Raw genomic sequence first — 16751 nt, 5'->3', positions numbered from 1 at the left:
TCGGTGAGTATTAGATAAGGAGGATAAGTTAATGTAATATAATACTGTAGTACCCGGTCAGTATTAGATAAGGAGGATAAGTTAATGTCATATAATACTGTAGTACCCGGTCAGTATTAGATAAGGAGGATAAGTTAATGTCATATAATACTGTAGTACTCGGTCAGTATTAGATAAGGAGTATAAGTTAATGTCATATAATACTGTAGTACTCGGTCAGTATTAGATAAGGAGGATAAGTTAATGTCATATAATACTGTCGTACTCAGTGAGTATTAGTACGCAGGATAAGATAATGCCATATAATAGTGTAGACCTCGTAGGATAAGTTAATGTCATATAATGCTGTAGAACTCGGTCAGTATTAGATAAGGAGGATAAGTTAATGTCATATAATAGTGTAGTACTCAGTGAGTATTAGATAAGGAGGATAAGTTAATGTCATATAATACTGTAGTACTTACTCAGTGAGTATTAGTACGCAGGATAAGATAATGCCATATAATAGTGTAGACCTCGTAGGATAAGTTAATGTCATATAATGCTGTAGTACTCGGTCAGTATTAGATAAGGAGGATAAGTTAATGTCATATAATAGTGTAGTACTCGGTCAGTATTAGATAAGGAGGATAAGTTAATGTCATATAATAGTGTAGTACTCGGTCAGTATTAGATAAGGAGGATAAGTTAATGTCATATAATGCTGCAGTACTCGGTCAGTATTAGATAAGGAGGATAAGTTAATGTCATATAATGCTGTAGTACTCGGTGAGTATTAGATAAGGAGGATAAGTTAATGTCATATAATACTGTAGTACCCGGTCAGTATTAGATAAGGAGGATAAGTTAATGTCATATAATAGTGTAGTACTCGGTCAGTATTAGATAAGGAGGATAAGTTAATGTCATATAATACTGTAGTACTCGGTCAGTATTAGATAAGGAGGATAAGTTAATGTCATATAATAGTGTAGTACTCGGTCAGTATTAGATAAGGAGGATGAGTTAATGTCATATAATACTGTAGTACTCAGTGAGTATTAGTACGCAGGATAAGATAATGCCATATAATAGTGTAGACCTCGTAGGATAACTTAATGTCATATAATACTGTAGTACTCGGTCAGTATTAGATAAGGAGGATAAGTTAATGTCATATAATACTGTAGTACTCGGTCAGTATTAGATAAGGAGGATAAGTTAATGTCATATAATACTGTAGTACCCGGTCAGTATTAGATAAGGAGGATAAGTTAATGTCATATAATACTGTAGTACTCTGTGAGTATTAGATAAGGAGGATAAGTTAATGTCATATAATACTGTAGTACTCGGTCAGTATTAGATAAGGAGGATAAGTTAATGTCATATAATACTGTAGATCTCGGTGGGTATTAGATAAGGAGGATAAGTTAATGTCATATAATACTGTAGTACTCGGTCAGTATTAGATAAGGAGGATAAGTTAATGTCATATAATAGTGTAGTACCCGGTCAGTATTAGATAAGGAGGATAAGTTAATGTCATATAATACTGTAGTACTCGGTCAGTATTAGATAAGGAGGATAAGTTAATGTCATATAATACTGTAGTACCCGGTCAGTATTAGATAAGGAGGATAAGTTAATGTCATATAATACTGTAGTACTCGGTCAGTATTAGATAAGGAGGATAAGTTAATGTCATATAATACTGTAGTACCCGGTCAGTATTAGATAAGGAGGATAAGTTAATGTCATATAATACTGTAGTACTCGGTCAGTATTAGATAAGGAGGATAAGTTAATGTCATATAATACTGTAGATCTCGGTGGGTATTAGATAAGGAGGATAAGTTAATGTCATATAATGCTGTAGTACTCGGTCAGTATTCGATAAGGAGGATAAGTTAATGTCTTATAATACTGTAGTACTCGGTCAGTATTAGATAAGGAGGATAAGTTAATGTCATATAATACTGTAGTACTCGGTCAGTATTAGATAAGGAGGATAAGTTAATGTCATATAATACTGTAGTACTCGGTCAGTATTAGATAAGGAGGATAAGTTAATGTCATTTAATACTGTAGTACTCGGTCAGTATTAGATAAGGAGGATAAGTTAATGTCATGTAATAGTGTAGTACTCGGTCAGTATTAGATAAGGAGGATAAGTTAATGTCATATAATACTGTAGTACTCGGTCAGTATTAGATAAGGAGGATAAGTTAATGTCATATAATACTGTAGTACCCGGTCAGTATTAGATACGTAGGATAAGTTAATGTCATATAATACTGTAGATCTCGGTGGGTATTAGATAAGGAGGATAAGTTAATGTCATATAATACTGTAGATCTCGGTGGGTATTAGATAAGGAGGATAAGTTAATGTCATATAATGCTGTAGATCTCGGTCAGTATTAGATAAGGAGGATAAGTTAATGTCATATAATACTGTAGTACTCGGTCAGTATTAGATAAGGAGGATAAGTTAATGTCATATAATACTGTAGTACTCGGTCAGTATTAGATAAGGAGGATAAGTTAATGTCATATAATACTGTAGTACTCGGTCAGTATTAGATAAGGAGGATAAGTTAATGTCATATAATACTGTAGTACTCGGTCAGTATTAGATAAGGAGGATAAGTTAATGTCATATAATGCTGTAGTACTCGGTCAGTATTAGATAAGGAGGATAAGTTAATGTCATATAATACTGTAGTACTCGGTCAGTATTAGATAAGGAGGATAAGTTAATGTCATATAATACTGTAGATCTCGGTGGGTATTAGATAACAGAAAAAGAAAGAAGTGGGGTGGATCACCCACCAGCAGAAAGCGGGTGGATGTCATCTCCACTAAAGGATATCTCTATTAATTAAAATTCGTATTAATGGTATAACCTTTATTAGCCGAAACAAAAAAATTATAATGATAATAATGAATGTGAAGTCTTGCACACATGAAAAAATGTGAAACCCAAGTGGGACTAAGTCAAAAATGCCGCACAGATACCAGGAGTGTAGTGAAGGAATAAGAACTTCCAATATATTCTTTAAGTAGAGTACTCCAAAAAATGGTATATAACGTGTGTGGCTGGGGTTATAAATGGCTAAATATGGAGATCCCCCTATTAACAAGATATCAAAGTCAAGAGAGGAGTAGACACTTAATAACCAGGTTTAACATTCCTTGTATCTAAAATGTAGCAAATGTACACAAAGTTCAACTGGACTCAGTGAATACAATCATGTATCCAATACTAAGTGTCCAATATACCGAATAGATCATTTATGAACTTGCTACAATATGGACAAAAGAGCTACCGGTCTCCTATTGATTAAACTGCTACATTAGAGAGAGGGTGTAGTACACAGGGTATCTTAACATCAAAAGGTAGACAGAGAACAAAAGAAAGGGGAAAATGATATATAAGTCAGTGATTAAAGAGTTACCAAGGTAGCTGTTCGTTGTTGCCTTATACCTCAGAAAATAATAAAAAGTAGGTTTGGGCGAAACCAATACAGTGGATATACGTCTACACCACCTACCATGCATAGATCGCCCACCCGCCGATATAATCGCTGTACAAACAGCCCCTGAAAACAATAAAGCCTCATACAATCACCAACTGTTTCTTACACTTGCCCTAAAAAATAGATACAAAATCTATCATATACTATTGCTGCTGCTTCACGGCAGCCTACCGAATGGTTAACCCTGACAACCCCCACTCTCCAGAAATACCATCATGAACCCCATCAAAGTCACCCAGAGTAAAAACAAAAACCGGCAAAGAGAAACGCTCAACGCGCGTCTCGGCGTACCATCAAGAGCTCCTGGCAAAACTAAATTGGACTAAATATAAACGCCACGTTGCCCCGCCTCCAAACGAGCGCATCCAATCAGACTTATCTTTGACGTGTCAAGGCGGGGATCGTTACGGACCCACTCCGCCCCTTATTTCAAATACCACCGCCCACAAGAAAAATGTAGGTACACTGAAAACCCCTTCAGCACCATGGATAAACCACTAATAAAGGATTATAGTTTTAGACAATCAGGAGTTATGAGGCATCCACCAGCTTCCGATCACGAAAGGGGTGGAAAGTACATACATCCCATATTGTCCTATTAAGTACCTAACCGTATTATTGCGGGTGTGTATAAGATATCTAATGAAAGTGTGCCCATACAGTTAGATAAGGAGGATGAGTTAATGTCATATAGTACTGTAATGCATGGTATATTGGGTTGATTGGATCTCTTACTCTATGTACTAACTATTTCTCTCCCTCAGATCATTGAGCAGAGCTATAATGAATCCTGGATTAGTCGAAGTGAACCGGGCTCCCCTCCAATAGACCCTGCTCTCCTGAGAACATTGTGGTCTCTCTCTGTTGCCATTTTCTCCATTGGGGGAATGGTGTCATCACTCAGTGTGGGAGTCATATCCCAGTGGCTAGGGAGGTGAGTGTTAAAAGTCGTTCTTATTATTATTAATATTATTATTGCCATTTATATAGCGCCAACAGATTCTGTAGCCCTCTTTGTGTGACCTCACTATTTAATTTGATGTCAATCTTTCTGTGTGCCCTCACTATAATCACAATGTCACTCTCTCTATGTGACTTCAACATATCCATCTGGTGTCACTATGTCTGTATGACCTCACTATATCATCTGATGTCACTATGTCTGTGTGACATCACTACACCCTGTACCAAACTATTATGCAAATTCTATTTAAGTGTCACAAAGATTAAATATTTTGTTTTTCAGTTTAACTCATGGATGGCATTGTGTCTCAGGGCTCTTTTGATCACTGAAAACAATCTCGGACACCTGTGATAATTAGATTGCCAGGTGAGCCCAATTTAAGGAAAAAACTACTAAAGGAGGGTGTTCCACATTATTAAGCAGAGCACCATTTTCATGCAATATGGGGAAGAAAAAAGATCTCTCTGCTGCCGAAAAGAGTGAAATAGTTCAATGCCTTGGACGAGGTATGAAAACATTAGATATTTCGAGAAAGCTTAAGCGTGATCATCGCACTATTAAGAGATTTGTGGCTGATTCAGAGCACAGACGGGTTTGTGCAGATAAAGGCACATTGAGGAAGATTTCTGCCAGATCCATGCATCGGATCAAGAGAGCAGCTGCTAAAATACCATTACATAGCAAACAGATATTTGAAGCTGCTGGTGCCTCTGGAGGCCCACGGGCATCAAGGTGTAGAGTCCTACAGAGTCTTGCAACTGAGCATAAACCTTCTATTCGGCCACCACTAACCATTGCTCACAAGCAGAAACTGCTGCATTGGGCAGAAAAATACATGGAGACTAATTTTAAAACAGTCCTGTTCACTGATGAGTGCCGTGCAACCCTGGATGGTCCAGATGGATGGAGTAGTGGATGGTTGGTGGACGGCCACCCTGTTCCAAGGCGGTGATGGAGTCATGTTTTGGGCCAGAATCATGAGAAGAGAGCTGGTCGGTCCCTTTAGGGTCCCCGAAGGTGTAAAGATGACCTCTGCAAAGTATGTGGAGTTTCTGACTGACCACTTTCTTCCCTGGTACAGAAGGAAGAACTATGCTTTCCGTAATAAAATCATCTTCATGCATGACAATGCACCATCTCATACTGCAAATAGTGATGTACCGAATTGTTCACCGGCGAATAGTTCCCGGCGAACATAGCGTGTTCGCGTTTGCCACGGCGGGCGAACACATGCGCGGTTCGATCCGCCCCCTATTCGTCATCATTGAGTAAACTTTGACCCTGTGCCTCACAGTCAGCAGACACATTCCAGCAAATTAGCAGAAGACCCTCGCTTCCAGACCCTCCCACCTCCTGTACAGCCTCCATTTTAGATTCATTCTGAAGCTGCATTCTTAGATAGAGGAGGGAAAGTGTAGCTGCTGCTCATTTGATAGGGAAATTGATAGCTAGGCTAGGGTATTCAGTGTCCACTACAGTCCTGAAGGACTCATCTGATCTCTGCTGTAAGGACAGCACCCCAAAAAGCCCTTTTTAGGGCTAAAACATCAGTCTGCTTTTTTTTTGTGTGTGTGTAATGTAGTTGCAGTTGCCTGCCTGCCAGCTTCTGTGTCAGGCTCACAGTGGATACTGTGCCCACTTGCCCAGTGCCACCACTCATATCTGGTGTCACAATAGTTTAACCCCTTAAGGACATATGACATGTGTGACATGTCATGATTCCCTTTTATTCCAGAAGTTTGGTCCTTAAGGGGTTAAGCTTGCATTTAAAAACAAAAATATTTTTTTTACTGTAATAGATTGAATAGCAGTTAGTTGTCTGCCAGCTTCTGTGTCAGGCTCACAGTGGATACTGTGCCCACTTGCCAAAGTGCCACCACTCATATCTGGTGTCACAATAGCTTAAGCTTGCATTTAAAAACAAAAAAAATGTTTTCACTGTAATAGATTGAATAGCAGTTGCCTGCCTGCCAGCTTCTGTGTCAGGCTCACATTGGATACTGTGCCCACTTGCCCAGTGCCACCACTCATATCTGGTGTCACAATAGCGTGCCTTTAAAAAGCAAAAAAGTTTTTCACTGTAAGCTAATAGCAGTCAGTGTCCTTCAAGTGGGTGTCAGGCCTTCAGCGTGTACTCTGCCAACCTCTGCAAGTGCACTTTGCCACTCATATCTGGTGTCACTATAGCGTGCCTTTAAAAAGCAAAAAAGTTTTTCACTGTAAGCTTATAGCAGTCAGTGTACTTCAAGTGGGTGTCAGGCCTTCAGCGTGTACTCTGCTAACCTCTGCAAGTGCACTTTGCCACTCATATCTGGTGTCAAAATAGCGTGCCTTTAAAAAGAAAAAAGTTTATCACTGTAAGCTAATAGCAGTTAGTTGTCTGCAAGCGTCTGGGTGTCAGGCCTTCAGCGTGTACTCTGCCAACCTCTGCCAGTGTACTTTACCACTCATATCTGGTGTCACAATAGCGTGCCTTTAAAAAGCAAAAAAGTTTTTCACTGTAAGCTAATAGCAGTCAGTTTCCTTCAAGTCGTTGTCAGGCCTTCAGCGTTTACTCTGCCAACCTCTGCCAGTGCACATTGCCACTCATATCTGGTGTCACAATAGCGTGCATTTAAAACCCAAAAACCTTTTTCACTGTTATAGATTGAATAGCAGTTAGTTGTCTTCAAGCGGGTGTGTCAGGCCTACAGCGTGTACTCTGCCAACCTCTGCAAGTGCACATTGCCACTCATATCTGGTGTCACAATAGCGTGCATTTAAAACCAAAAAACTTTTTTCACTGCTATAGATTGAATAGCAGTTAGTTGTCTGCAACCGTCTGTGTGTCAGGCTCACAGTCGATACTGTGCCCACTTGCCCAGTGCCACCACTCATATCTGGTGTCACAATAGCTTAAGCTTGCATTTAAAAACAATTTTTTTTTTACTGTAATAGATTGAATAGAAGTTGCCTGCCTGCCAGCTTCTGTGTCAGGCTCACAGTGGATACTGTGCCCACTTGCCCAGTGCCACCACTCATATCTGGTGTCACAATAGCTTAAGCTTGACATTTAAAAACAAAAAATGTTTTTTCACTGTAATAGATTGAATAGCAGTTAGTTGTCTGCCAGCTTCTGTGTCAGGCTCACAGTGGATACTGTGCCCACTTGCCCAGTGCCACCACTCATATCTGGTGTCACAATAGCTTAAGCTTGCATTTAAAAACAAAAAAAATGTTTTCACTGAAATAGATTAATTAGCAGTTAGTTGTCTGCAAGCGTCTGTGTGTCAGGCCAACAGCGAGTACTCTGCCAGTGTGCACAGTGCCACTCATATCTGGTGGCACAATAGCGTGCATGTCCTTCAAGTGGGTGTCAGGCCTTCAGCGTGTACTCTGCCAACCTCTGCAAGTGCACTTTGCCACTCATATCTGGTGTCACTATAGCGTGCCTTTAAAAAGCAAAAAAGTTTTTCACTGTAAGCTAATAGCAGTCAGTGTCCTTCAAGCGGGTGTCAGGCCTTCAGCGTGCACTTCGCCACTCATATCTGGTGTCACAATAGCGTGCCTTTAAAAAGCAAAAAGGGGGCGGGGCCTGACAGCCAAGATGGCCGGTCGCACACTTCGAGAGCTCTCTCTATACAGAGCATAAACACGCTGATTCTGATCGACACGATAACCGCAGCTACCCACGTTGCCTGGAAATAGACACAGCGCAACCACACAAACAAAACGATACCTGTCCGACACCGGAGGGACTCTGAAAAACCTACAACGACCATGCGGCCTGCACAGGTGCGGAGCCTGAGGCCCGGGGGAGGCGGACGATCCCCTGGCGCGGAATGCGCTCACGAACCAGACTTCACCTCAGCCCTGCTACCCCCCCCCCTTTGGACCGGCGGGGGACATCCCGGTCCTCACAGGGGGCGATCATCCCCACACAGCGGTCAGACCAAGCGTCGCCACCCACACCTAAGCGAGACCGACTAGGCCTCGCTGAACTGGAGGCACGGACGCAACCCAGGACCAACCCCACACTTATTAAGCCACCCAGAGACGCCCTGGAGTTCTTCCACCGGCTATGCACACGCATGTGGAGGGGGCACGATACCCGGAGACAGCCGTACAAGCGAGAGTTAAGAGAGATGGCGGCCTGGATCCACCCGGCTACCCGGCGCCGTATATGTGTGATCCCCTCACGGAAAGCAAAGGCGGCCCCCCAACGGAAACAAAGCCAAAAATCATCTGGGCCCAAGAGCACACTGAGTTCACCGGACTCCGGCACTCACACCCCCACACCCAAGAATAACCCCCACCAGTTTGTCCGACCTGTCTGCCACCCGGCGGCACCAGCGGACCCTAACAGAGCTCCACGGCTGGGTCCCACGTGGAGCCTAAGCGAGGCCTCGCCAAACCATGTCGGCAATCATGGGGCGGAGGTAGAACCCGACCCAAACAAGCTCCTGAGCACATTCCAGACACACCGCCAAGCGCACTTAGCCACCAAAGGGGCCACACGCTCTTCTTCCGAGCTGGGGGTTCGTCAGGAGATAACCTTCCCACGCCACCCATACACCCGAGGGGACAGCCAAGCAATGGCAAATCCTTGGGCCCACGACCTTGTTGATGGGGTCAATGGACATGTGGCAAGAACCCCTACTAAGGCCTCGGGCCGAAGACACAGGGTCCCCAGACTCCATACACCCGGAAAAAGCAGGCGGAGAGCAGGGAATCAGGAGAATCCGGGCAGACACGTTGCTGAGAGCACCACGCCGGGCCACGGGGTGGTCTGCCTCTGGAAGCACCGTAGTGGCATCGGGTGAAGTGTCTCAACAGCCCACACTCCAGCCACCAGCCTAGACACCGAACAGGACTTGGGATACCCTAACACTGCTGTACTTGTGTGGCCGCTTAGAGCCGCCAACGTTACCTCAACGTATGACTTTCATATACTAGTGGACATGTATACCTTCTGGCCTGCTTTCAGAGCCTTTCACTAGCATTAACACAACGAGTATGCTTAGCAATGCTTACAAATGTTGAATACTCCTTTTATTAACCCTCTCACTGCATTTCAGCAATTGACCAAAACGTTAGCCAGATTTTAGTTACTCTAGCATCTACCTTACAGTTCAGCGAAGTGGTATCTATATATGTCATGTCTATATATGTTGTTGATGCTGTGTGATATCTACCGATTGTTAGCAACTACAAAGCGTGCCTAATCTTACCGTATGTAACGGACCGTTTCAGCATATGAGGGGTTAAAATCCGTTTAGGCGATAATCCCCTTTTCTCAGAAAGGCACAGCTACTGCAGAACATCAGAACTCACGAACTGGATATAGGTGAATAAGGTAGCACTCCAGCTGGAACCTCACAAATAGCTGCTAGCAGATGAATAGGAAAAGCAGACATCAGCTTACACTCCTAGCAGTCAAATCTCCAACAGCATACAGTGAATCCCCCCAAGAACGAGAGAAGGCTCCGTGTTGAAGGTCAAGCAGTGGTCTGAGGTGCTGGGCACCCAGCCTGGTTTTTATTACATGAGTACACATACAGGCCACACCCAGGGGGAGGCATAAAATAACCAATAACATAGATGTTACCTCCCACACATCCCCTCCCCTTAGTGTGACACTTAATCCCATTATGTGTACAGTTCAAAATATACTTTTACACAACTTTCATAACTTTAAAACCATACATCACATTCACATAAAAATACATATCCACAATCAATCCATTCAGGGGAACAACATATTAAAAAATGGCATGAATCAGACCAGGGGTTCAAAAGTTAATAAAAGTATCTTTTATTCTCCCTGGCGCAAACAGTAAAAGTAAAACATCCCCACAATGCATCCTGGCTTCCTCCCTTCTGCCCTGGAGATAATTGGAGAAGAAATCTAATTATCCAGGACTAGAGGCAGACTCCATTAACCACATGGTTGCAAAACAACATAAAACTCTTTAAAATACATAAAGTCATATTTTATACATTAAACACAGACATTTAACATATCCCCAGATAGCTCAGGTCTGCATGCACATTATTAGGTGAATGGCACGCAGACCACACAAATAAAGTTTAATTGCCATGGAGCCAAAGTCTTTCCCATAGTCTTTCATTATATGAATAGGCTCCATGGCATAGCTATCTGGGGGGTATCACTGCTCACACAGGGCAAGTACCGAATGGCCCCACTGTATTTAAAGGGCCAGAATGAGTGACATGCACTCTGTTAGGGCCGAATACTGTTTGTAAAGGGCCCAATCTCCCAGGGCCATAGTCCAAAGGCAGCAGGCGGGCAACCAGGCTCCTCCAATACAATGTGGCGAGATTGGTTTCGTCACATCTCTCCCCCTTTCCAAAAAGACTAACAGGGTACCTGACCTCCTGCCGGTCAGTGCCCTTGTTAGTCCAGCAACCCACCCATAAAGCAAAAAAAAACAGTACAGCCCACCCACAATAAATAGTTACTACACCTGGGTAGAGGAGAAGTTTGTCCATGTCCAGGTGCCTCACCACGGCTGTGTAGGGGACTGGTAGGCTGCCTTGGTGGGTTGCTGAGTGGGCAGAGACCAGCGGTACTCTGTCCTGGTGCCAGCACTACCACCGGAGTAGTCTGGTTGGAGCCTGGTTGCTGGAGACGGACTGTCTCCCCCTTAGTTGCATAGCTTTGCTGCTGAGTGGGGAGACCGGTTGTCTCCGCCTTTGATACACAGCTCTGTCGTGGGGGGGTAGGACCGACCGTCCCTACCCCCTGTGTGGTGAGTGCAGAGACCACGGTCCCATCTGCACCGGTGGGGGGTTTACAGTCTCCCCCTGGTATATTAAGCTGCCGCTGGGGAGAGGGGGTAACAGGCTCCTCTCCCACTAGAACACTCTGCCGCTGGGGAAAGGAGACTGGGCTCTTTATTCCCTGCACATTACGGATCCGCCGCTGGGGAGAGGTGGTAGCAAGCTCCTCTCCCATACATACTTTCCACCTTTGTGGAGGGAGACCGACTGTCTCTCCTCCCAATACAGTGTCCTGCTGCTGGGGAAAGGAGACTGGGCTCTCTATTCCCTGCTGGACACTCTGCCGCTGGGGAAAGGAGACTGGGCTCTCTATTCCCTGCATATCAATGATCCGCCGCTGGGGAGAGGTGGTAGCAAGCTCCTCTCCCATACATACTTCCATCATCTGTGGAGGGAGACCGACTGTCTCTTCTCCCAATACAGTGTCCTGCTGCTGGGGAAAGGAGACTGGGCTCTCTATTCCCTGCTGGACACTCTGCCGCTGGGGAAAGGAGACTGTGCTCTCTATTCCCAAAAAATCACGCTGCTGCTGGGGGGTAGGACCAACTACCTCTGCCCCCTGTAACTCAGCCTGCCGCTGGGGAGGGAGGACGCTGCTCTCCTCTCCCTGCACTTCACACTGCCTTCCCGGCATATCACTCTGCTGCTGGGGGGTAGGACCAACTACCTCTGCCCCCTGTAACTCAGCCTGCCGCTGGGGAGGGAGGACGCTGCTCTCCTCTCCCTGCACTTCACACTGCCTTCCTGGCATATCACTCTGCTGCTGGGGGGTAGGACCAACTACCTCTGCCCCCTGTAACTCAGCCTGCCGCTGGGGAATGGAGACTGGGCTCCCAATTCCCTGCAGGACCGGTGGAGAGACCTCGGTCCCATCTCTACCGGCCACCTGGGGTTCTTCCCAGTAAATCTCTACAATATCTTCCCAGCGGAAGGGGTCTGGATCTGGGTCTGTCACCTTACTGTCCTGCTGAGCCTTCCCAATGAAGTGGAAGAGATCTTGGTAGTTTTGCTCCAGTTCCCACTCCAGGGTTGCTAGGTGAGCCAGGTCTTGCTCTACCTCATGGGGGTCATCCCACTCATGCCTAGCCTCCCTCTCATAGAAAATGTCCTGCAGTCTGGTTTGCGCAGGGCTCCCGAAGCCAGGCTCTGCAAAGGACTCCCATAACAAGCCAGGACCATCAAACTCCTCTCCCTCTGGCTTGTCATGTTCGGCTGTCCAGGGTATATACTGTGCCATATACCACCAGAGCGCCTGGTAGGCATCCTCCAGCCATAGCTCCTGCCATACCCGGTGCTCTAGTTCCTTCACCCATTCCTCCAGGGGCTGCTCTCCCAGGAAGGGCATCCGCAGGGTCACTTGCTTCTGCAACCGCTGCTCTTCACTGGGGAGACTCTCACCCCGCTGGTATTGTACATTATCCAGGGCCTGGTACCAGATGCCTTTCCTTATTGCATCCCGGTCATCCATGTCACCCTTATTGTACTCCACTGCTGGTTCCATCCTGGTGCTGTCAGGGTCGCTGTACTCAGACATGCGTTGTCCTCAAATTGTAAATCCAAAGAAATGGTGTTCTGTAGCTGTCCTTCTGGCTGTAGGAACGATCCCACCGCTGCCACCAATTGTAACGGACCGTTTCAGCATATGAGGGGTTAAAATCCGTTTAGGCGATAATCCCCTTTTCTCAGAAAGGCACAGCTACTGCAGAACATCAGAACTCACGAACTGGATATAGGTGAATAAGGTAGCACTCCAGCTGGAACCTCACAAATAGCTGCTAGCAGATGAATAGGAAAAGCAGACATCAGCTTACACTCCTAGCAGTCAAATCTCCAACAGCATACAGTGAATCCCCCCAAGAACGAGACAAGGCTCCGTGTTGAAGGTCAAGCAGTGGTCTGAGGTGCTGGGCACCCAGCCTGGTTTTTATTACATGAGTACACATACAGGCCACACCCAGGGGGAGGCATAAAATAACCAATAACATAGATGTTACCTCCCACACATCCCCTCCCCTTAGTGTGACACTTAATCCCATTATGTGTACAGTTCAAAATATACTTTTACACAACTTTCATAACTTTAAAACCATACATCACATTCACATAAAAATACATATCCACAATCAATCCATTCAGGGGAACAACATATTAAAAAATGGCATGAATCAGACCAGGGGTTCAAAAGTTAATAAAAGTATCTTTTATTCTCCCTGGCGCAAACAGTAAAAGTAAAACATCCCCACAATGCATCCTGGCTTCCTCCCTTCTGCCCTGGAGATAATTGGAGAAGAAATCTAATTATCCAGGACTAGAGGCAGACTCCATTAACCACATGGTTGCAAAACAACATAAAACTCTTTAAAATACATAAAGTCATATTTTATACATTAAACACAGACATTTAACATATCCCCAGATAGCTCAGGTCTGCATGCACATTATTAGGTGAATGGCACGCAGACCACACAAATAAAGTTTAATTGCCATGGAGCCAAAGTCTTTCCCATAGTCTTTCATTATATGAATAGGCTCCATGGCATAGCTATCTGGGGGGTATCACTGCTCACACAGGGCAAGTACCGAATGGCCCCACTGTATTTAAAGGGCCAGAATGAGTGACATGCACTCTGTTAGGGCCGAATACTGTTTGTAAAGGGCCCAATCTCCCAGGGCCATAGTCCAAAGGCAGCAGGCGGGCAACCAGGCTCCTCCAATACAATGTGGCGAGATTGGTTTCGTCACACCGTACAATAAGAGTTAAAAACGTGGCCATTCTCAAACAGGCTAGTAATGTTTGGATGAATATGCATACTTCATAAACACTGTTAAGCAGTAATTACTCTCTTTAACTTAACCTAACTCGTTATAGTTACCAAGCTTGTATCATTATACTGTTCCCATGATGTTTTAAAACACAAAAAATATGGCAATCTTTCTTCGGAGTGCACTAAATGTCTTCTTGTTATCATTAACGTGTGTTACCCCACATTGCCTCCTCTCTTTATTCTGTACCCCATAACGCATGTGCCATAATAAAAGAAAGATTTACATAAAAAGCAAAACAGTTTTTCACTGTAAGCTAATAGCAGTTAGTTGTCTGCAAGCGTCTGGGTGTCAGGCCTTCAGCGTGTGCTCTGCCAACCTCTGCAAGTGCACTTTGCCACTCATATCTGGTGTCACTATAGCGTGCCTTTAAAAAGCAAAAACGTTTTTCACTGTAAGCTAATAGCAGTCAGTGTCCTTCAAGTGGGTGTCAGGCCTTCAGCGTGTACTCTGCCAACCTCTGCCAGGGCACATTGCCACTCATATCTGGTGTCACAATAGCGTGCATTTAAAACCAAAAAACTTTTTTCACTGTTATAGATTGAATAGCAGTTAGTTGTCTTCAAGCGGGTGTGTCAGGCCTACAGCGTGTACTCTGCCAACCTCTGCAAGTGCACATTGCCACTCATATCTGGTGTCACAATAGCGTGCATTTAAAACCAAAAAACTTTTTTCACTCTTATAGATTGAATAGCAGTTAGTTGTCTGCAACCGTTTGTGTGTCAGGCTCACAGTAGATACTGTGCCCACTTGCCCAGTGCCACCACTCATATCTGGTGTCACAATAGCTTAAGTTTGCATTTAAAAAAAAAAATGTTTTCACTGTAATAGATTGAATAGCAGTTAGTTGTCTGCAAGCGTCTGGGTGTCAGGCCTTCAGCGTGTACTCTGCCAACCTCTGCAAGTGCACTTTGCCACTCATATCTGGTGTCACAATAGCGTGCCTTTAAAAAGAAAAAAACGTTTTTCACTGTAAGCTAATAGCAGTTAGTTGTCTGCAAGCGTCTGGGTGTCAGGCCTTCAGCGTGTACTCTGCCAACCTCGCCAGTGTACTTTACCACTCATATCTGGTGTCACAATAGCGTGCCTTTAAAAAGAAAAAAGTTTTTCACTGTAAGCTAATAGCAGTCAGTGTCCTTCAAGTGGGTGTCAGGCGTTCAGTGTGTACTCTGCCAACCTCTGCCAGTGCAGATTGCCACTCATATCTGGTGTCACAATAGCGTGCATTTAAAAACAAAAAACTTTTTTCACTGTTATAGATTGAATAGCAGTTAGTTGTCTGCAAGCGTCTGTGTGTCAGGTCAACAGCATGTACTCTGCCAGTGCACAGTGCCACTCATATCTGGTGGCACAATAGCGTGCATTTAAAAACAAAAAACTTTTTTCACTGTTATAGATTGAATAGCAGTTAGTTGTCTGCAAGCGTCTGTGTGTCAGTCCAACAGCGTGTACTCTACCAGTGTGCACAGTGCCACTCATAACTGGTGGCACAATAGCGTGCATTTAAAAACCCACAAACTTTTTTGCACTGTAATAGATTGAATAGCAGTTAGTTGTCTGCAAGCGTCTGTGTGTCAGGCTCACAGTGGATACTGTGCCCACTTGCCCAGTGCCACCACTCATATCTGGTGGTACAATAGCGTGCATTTAAAAACAAAAAACTTTTTTCACTGTTATAGATTGAATAGCAGTTAGTTGTCTGCAAGCGTCTGTGTGTCAGGCCAACAGCGTGTACTCTGCCAGTGCATAGTGCCACTCATATCTGGTGGAACAATAGCGTGCATTTAAAAACAAAAAAATGTTTTCACTGTTATAGATTGAATAGCAGTTAGTTGTCTTCAAGCGTATGTGTCAGGCCTACAGCGTTTACTCTGCCAACCTTTGCCAGTGCACATTGCCACTCATATCTGGTGTCACAATAGCGTGCATTTAAAAACAAAAAACTTTTTTCACTGTTATAGATTGAATAGCAGTTACTTGTCTTTAAGCGGGTGTGTCAGGCCAACAGCGTGTACTCTGCCAACCGCTGCCAGTGCACATTGCCACTCATATCTGGTGTCACAATAGCGTGCATTTAAAAACAAAAAACTTTTTTCACTGTTATAGATTGAATAGCAGTTAGTTGTCTGCAAGCGTCTGTGTGTCAGGCCAACAGCGTGTACTCTGCCAACCTCTCCCAGTGCACATTGCCACTCATATCTGGTGTCACAATTGCGTGCATTTAAAACCCAAAAACTTTTTTCACTGTTATAGATTGAATAGCAGTTAGTTGTCTTCAAGCGGGTGTGTCAGGCCTACAGCGTGTACTCTGCCAACCTCTGCCACTGCACAGTGCCACTCATATCTGGTCTCATAGTAGCTTGCACGCATAGAACCACTAATCCAAAAAAAAATGACAGGCAGAGGCAGGCCACCCCGCAGGGGCCATCATGATCGTGGTGCTGTGATTCCCTTTTGCCCTAGAATAATGCCCAGTTTTCAGAGGCCAGGTACCCTGAACTTGAAAAGTTCTGAGGACATAGTTGACTGGCTAACACAGGACACCCAATCTTCTACAGCTTCTGCTCGGAACCTTGACGCACCATCCTTCTCCAGCTTAGCTTCGGGCACCTCTCAAGATACCACTCACCCGCCTGCACAACCATTATTGCCAGAGGATGT

The 16751-nt window shown here is 44.4% G+C and overlaps 1 protein-coding gene across 1 annotated transcript in view; it reads left to right on the top strand.

The window, feature by feature from the left end:
* SLC2A4 (solute carrier family 2 member 4) overlaps positions 1-16751 on the top strand; it is a 150443-nt gene that overhangs the window by 66380 nt on the left and 67312 nt on the right. The window contains exon 3 of the mRNA XM_063449854.1: positions 4285-4454. Within this exon, the coding sequence (XP_063305924.1) occupies positions 4285-4454 (170 nt within the window). The remainder of the gene's footprint in view (positions 1-4284; positions 4455-16751) is intronic.

This window comes from Pelobates fuscus, chromosome 3 (assembly GCF_036172605.1).
Source record: "Pelobates fuscus isolate aPelFus1 chromosome 3, aPelFus1.pri, whole genome shotgun sequence".
Lineage (NCBI taxonomy): Eukaryota > Metazoa > Chordata > Amphibia > Anura > Pelobatidae > Pelobates > Pelobates fuscus.
The sequence above is the reverse complement of the archived record's forward strand: the minus strand, read 5'-3'. Positions and strand labels throughout refer to the sequence as shown.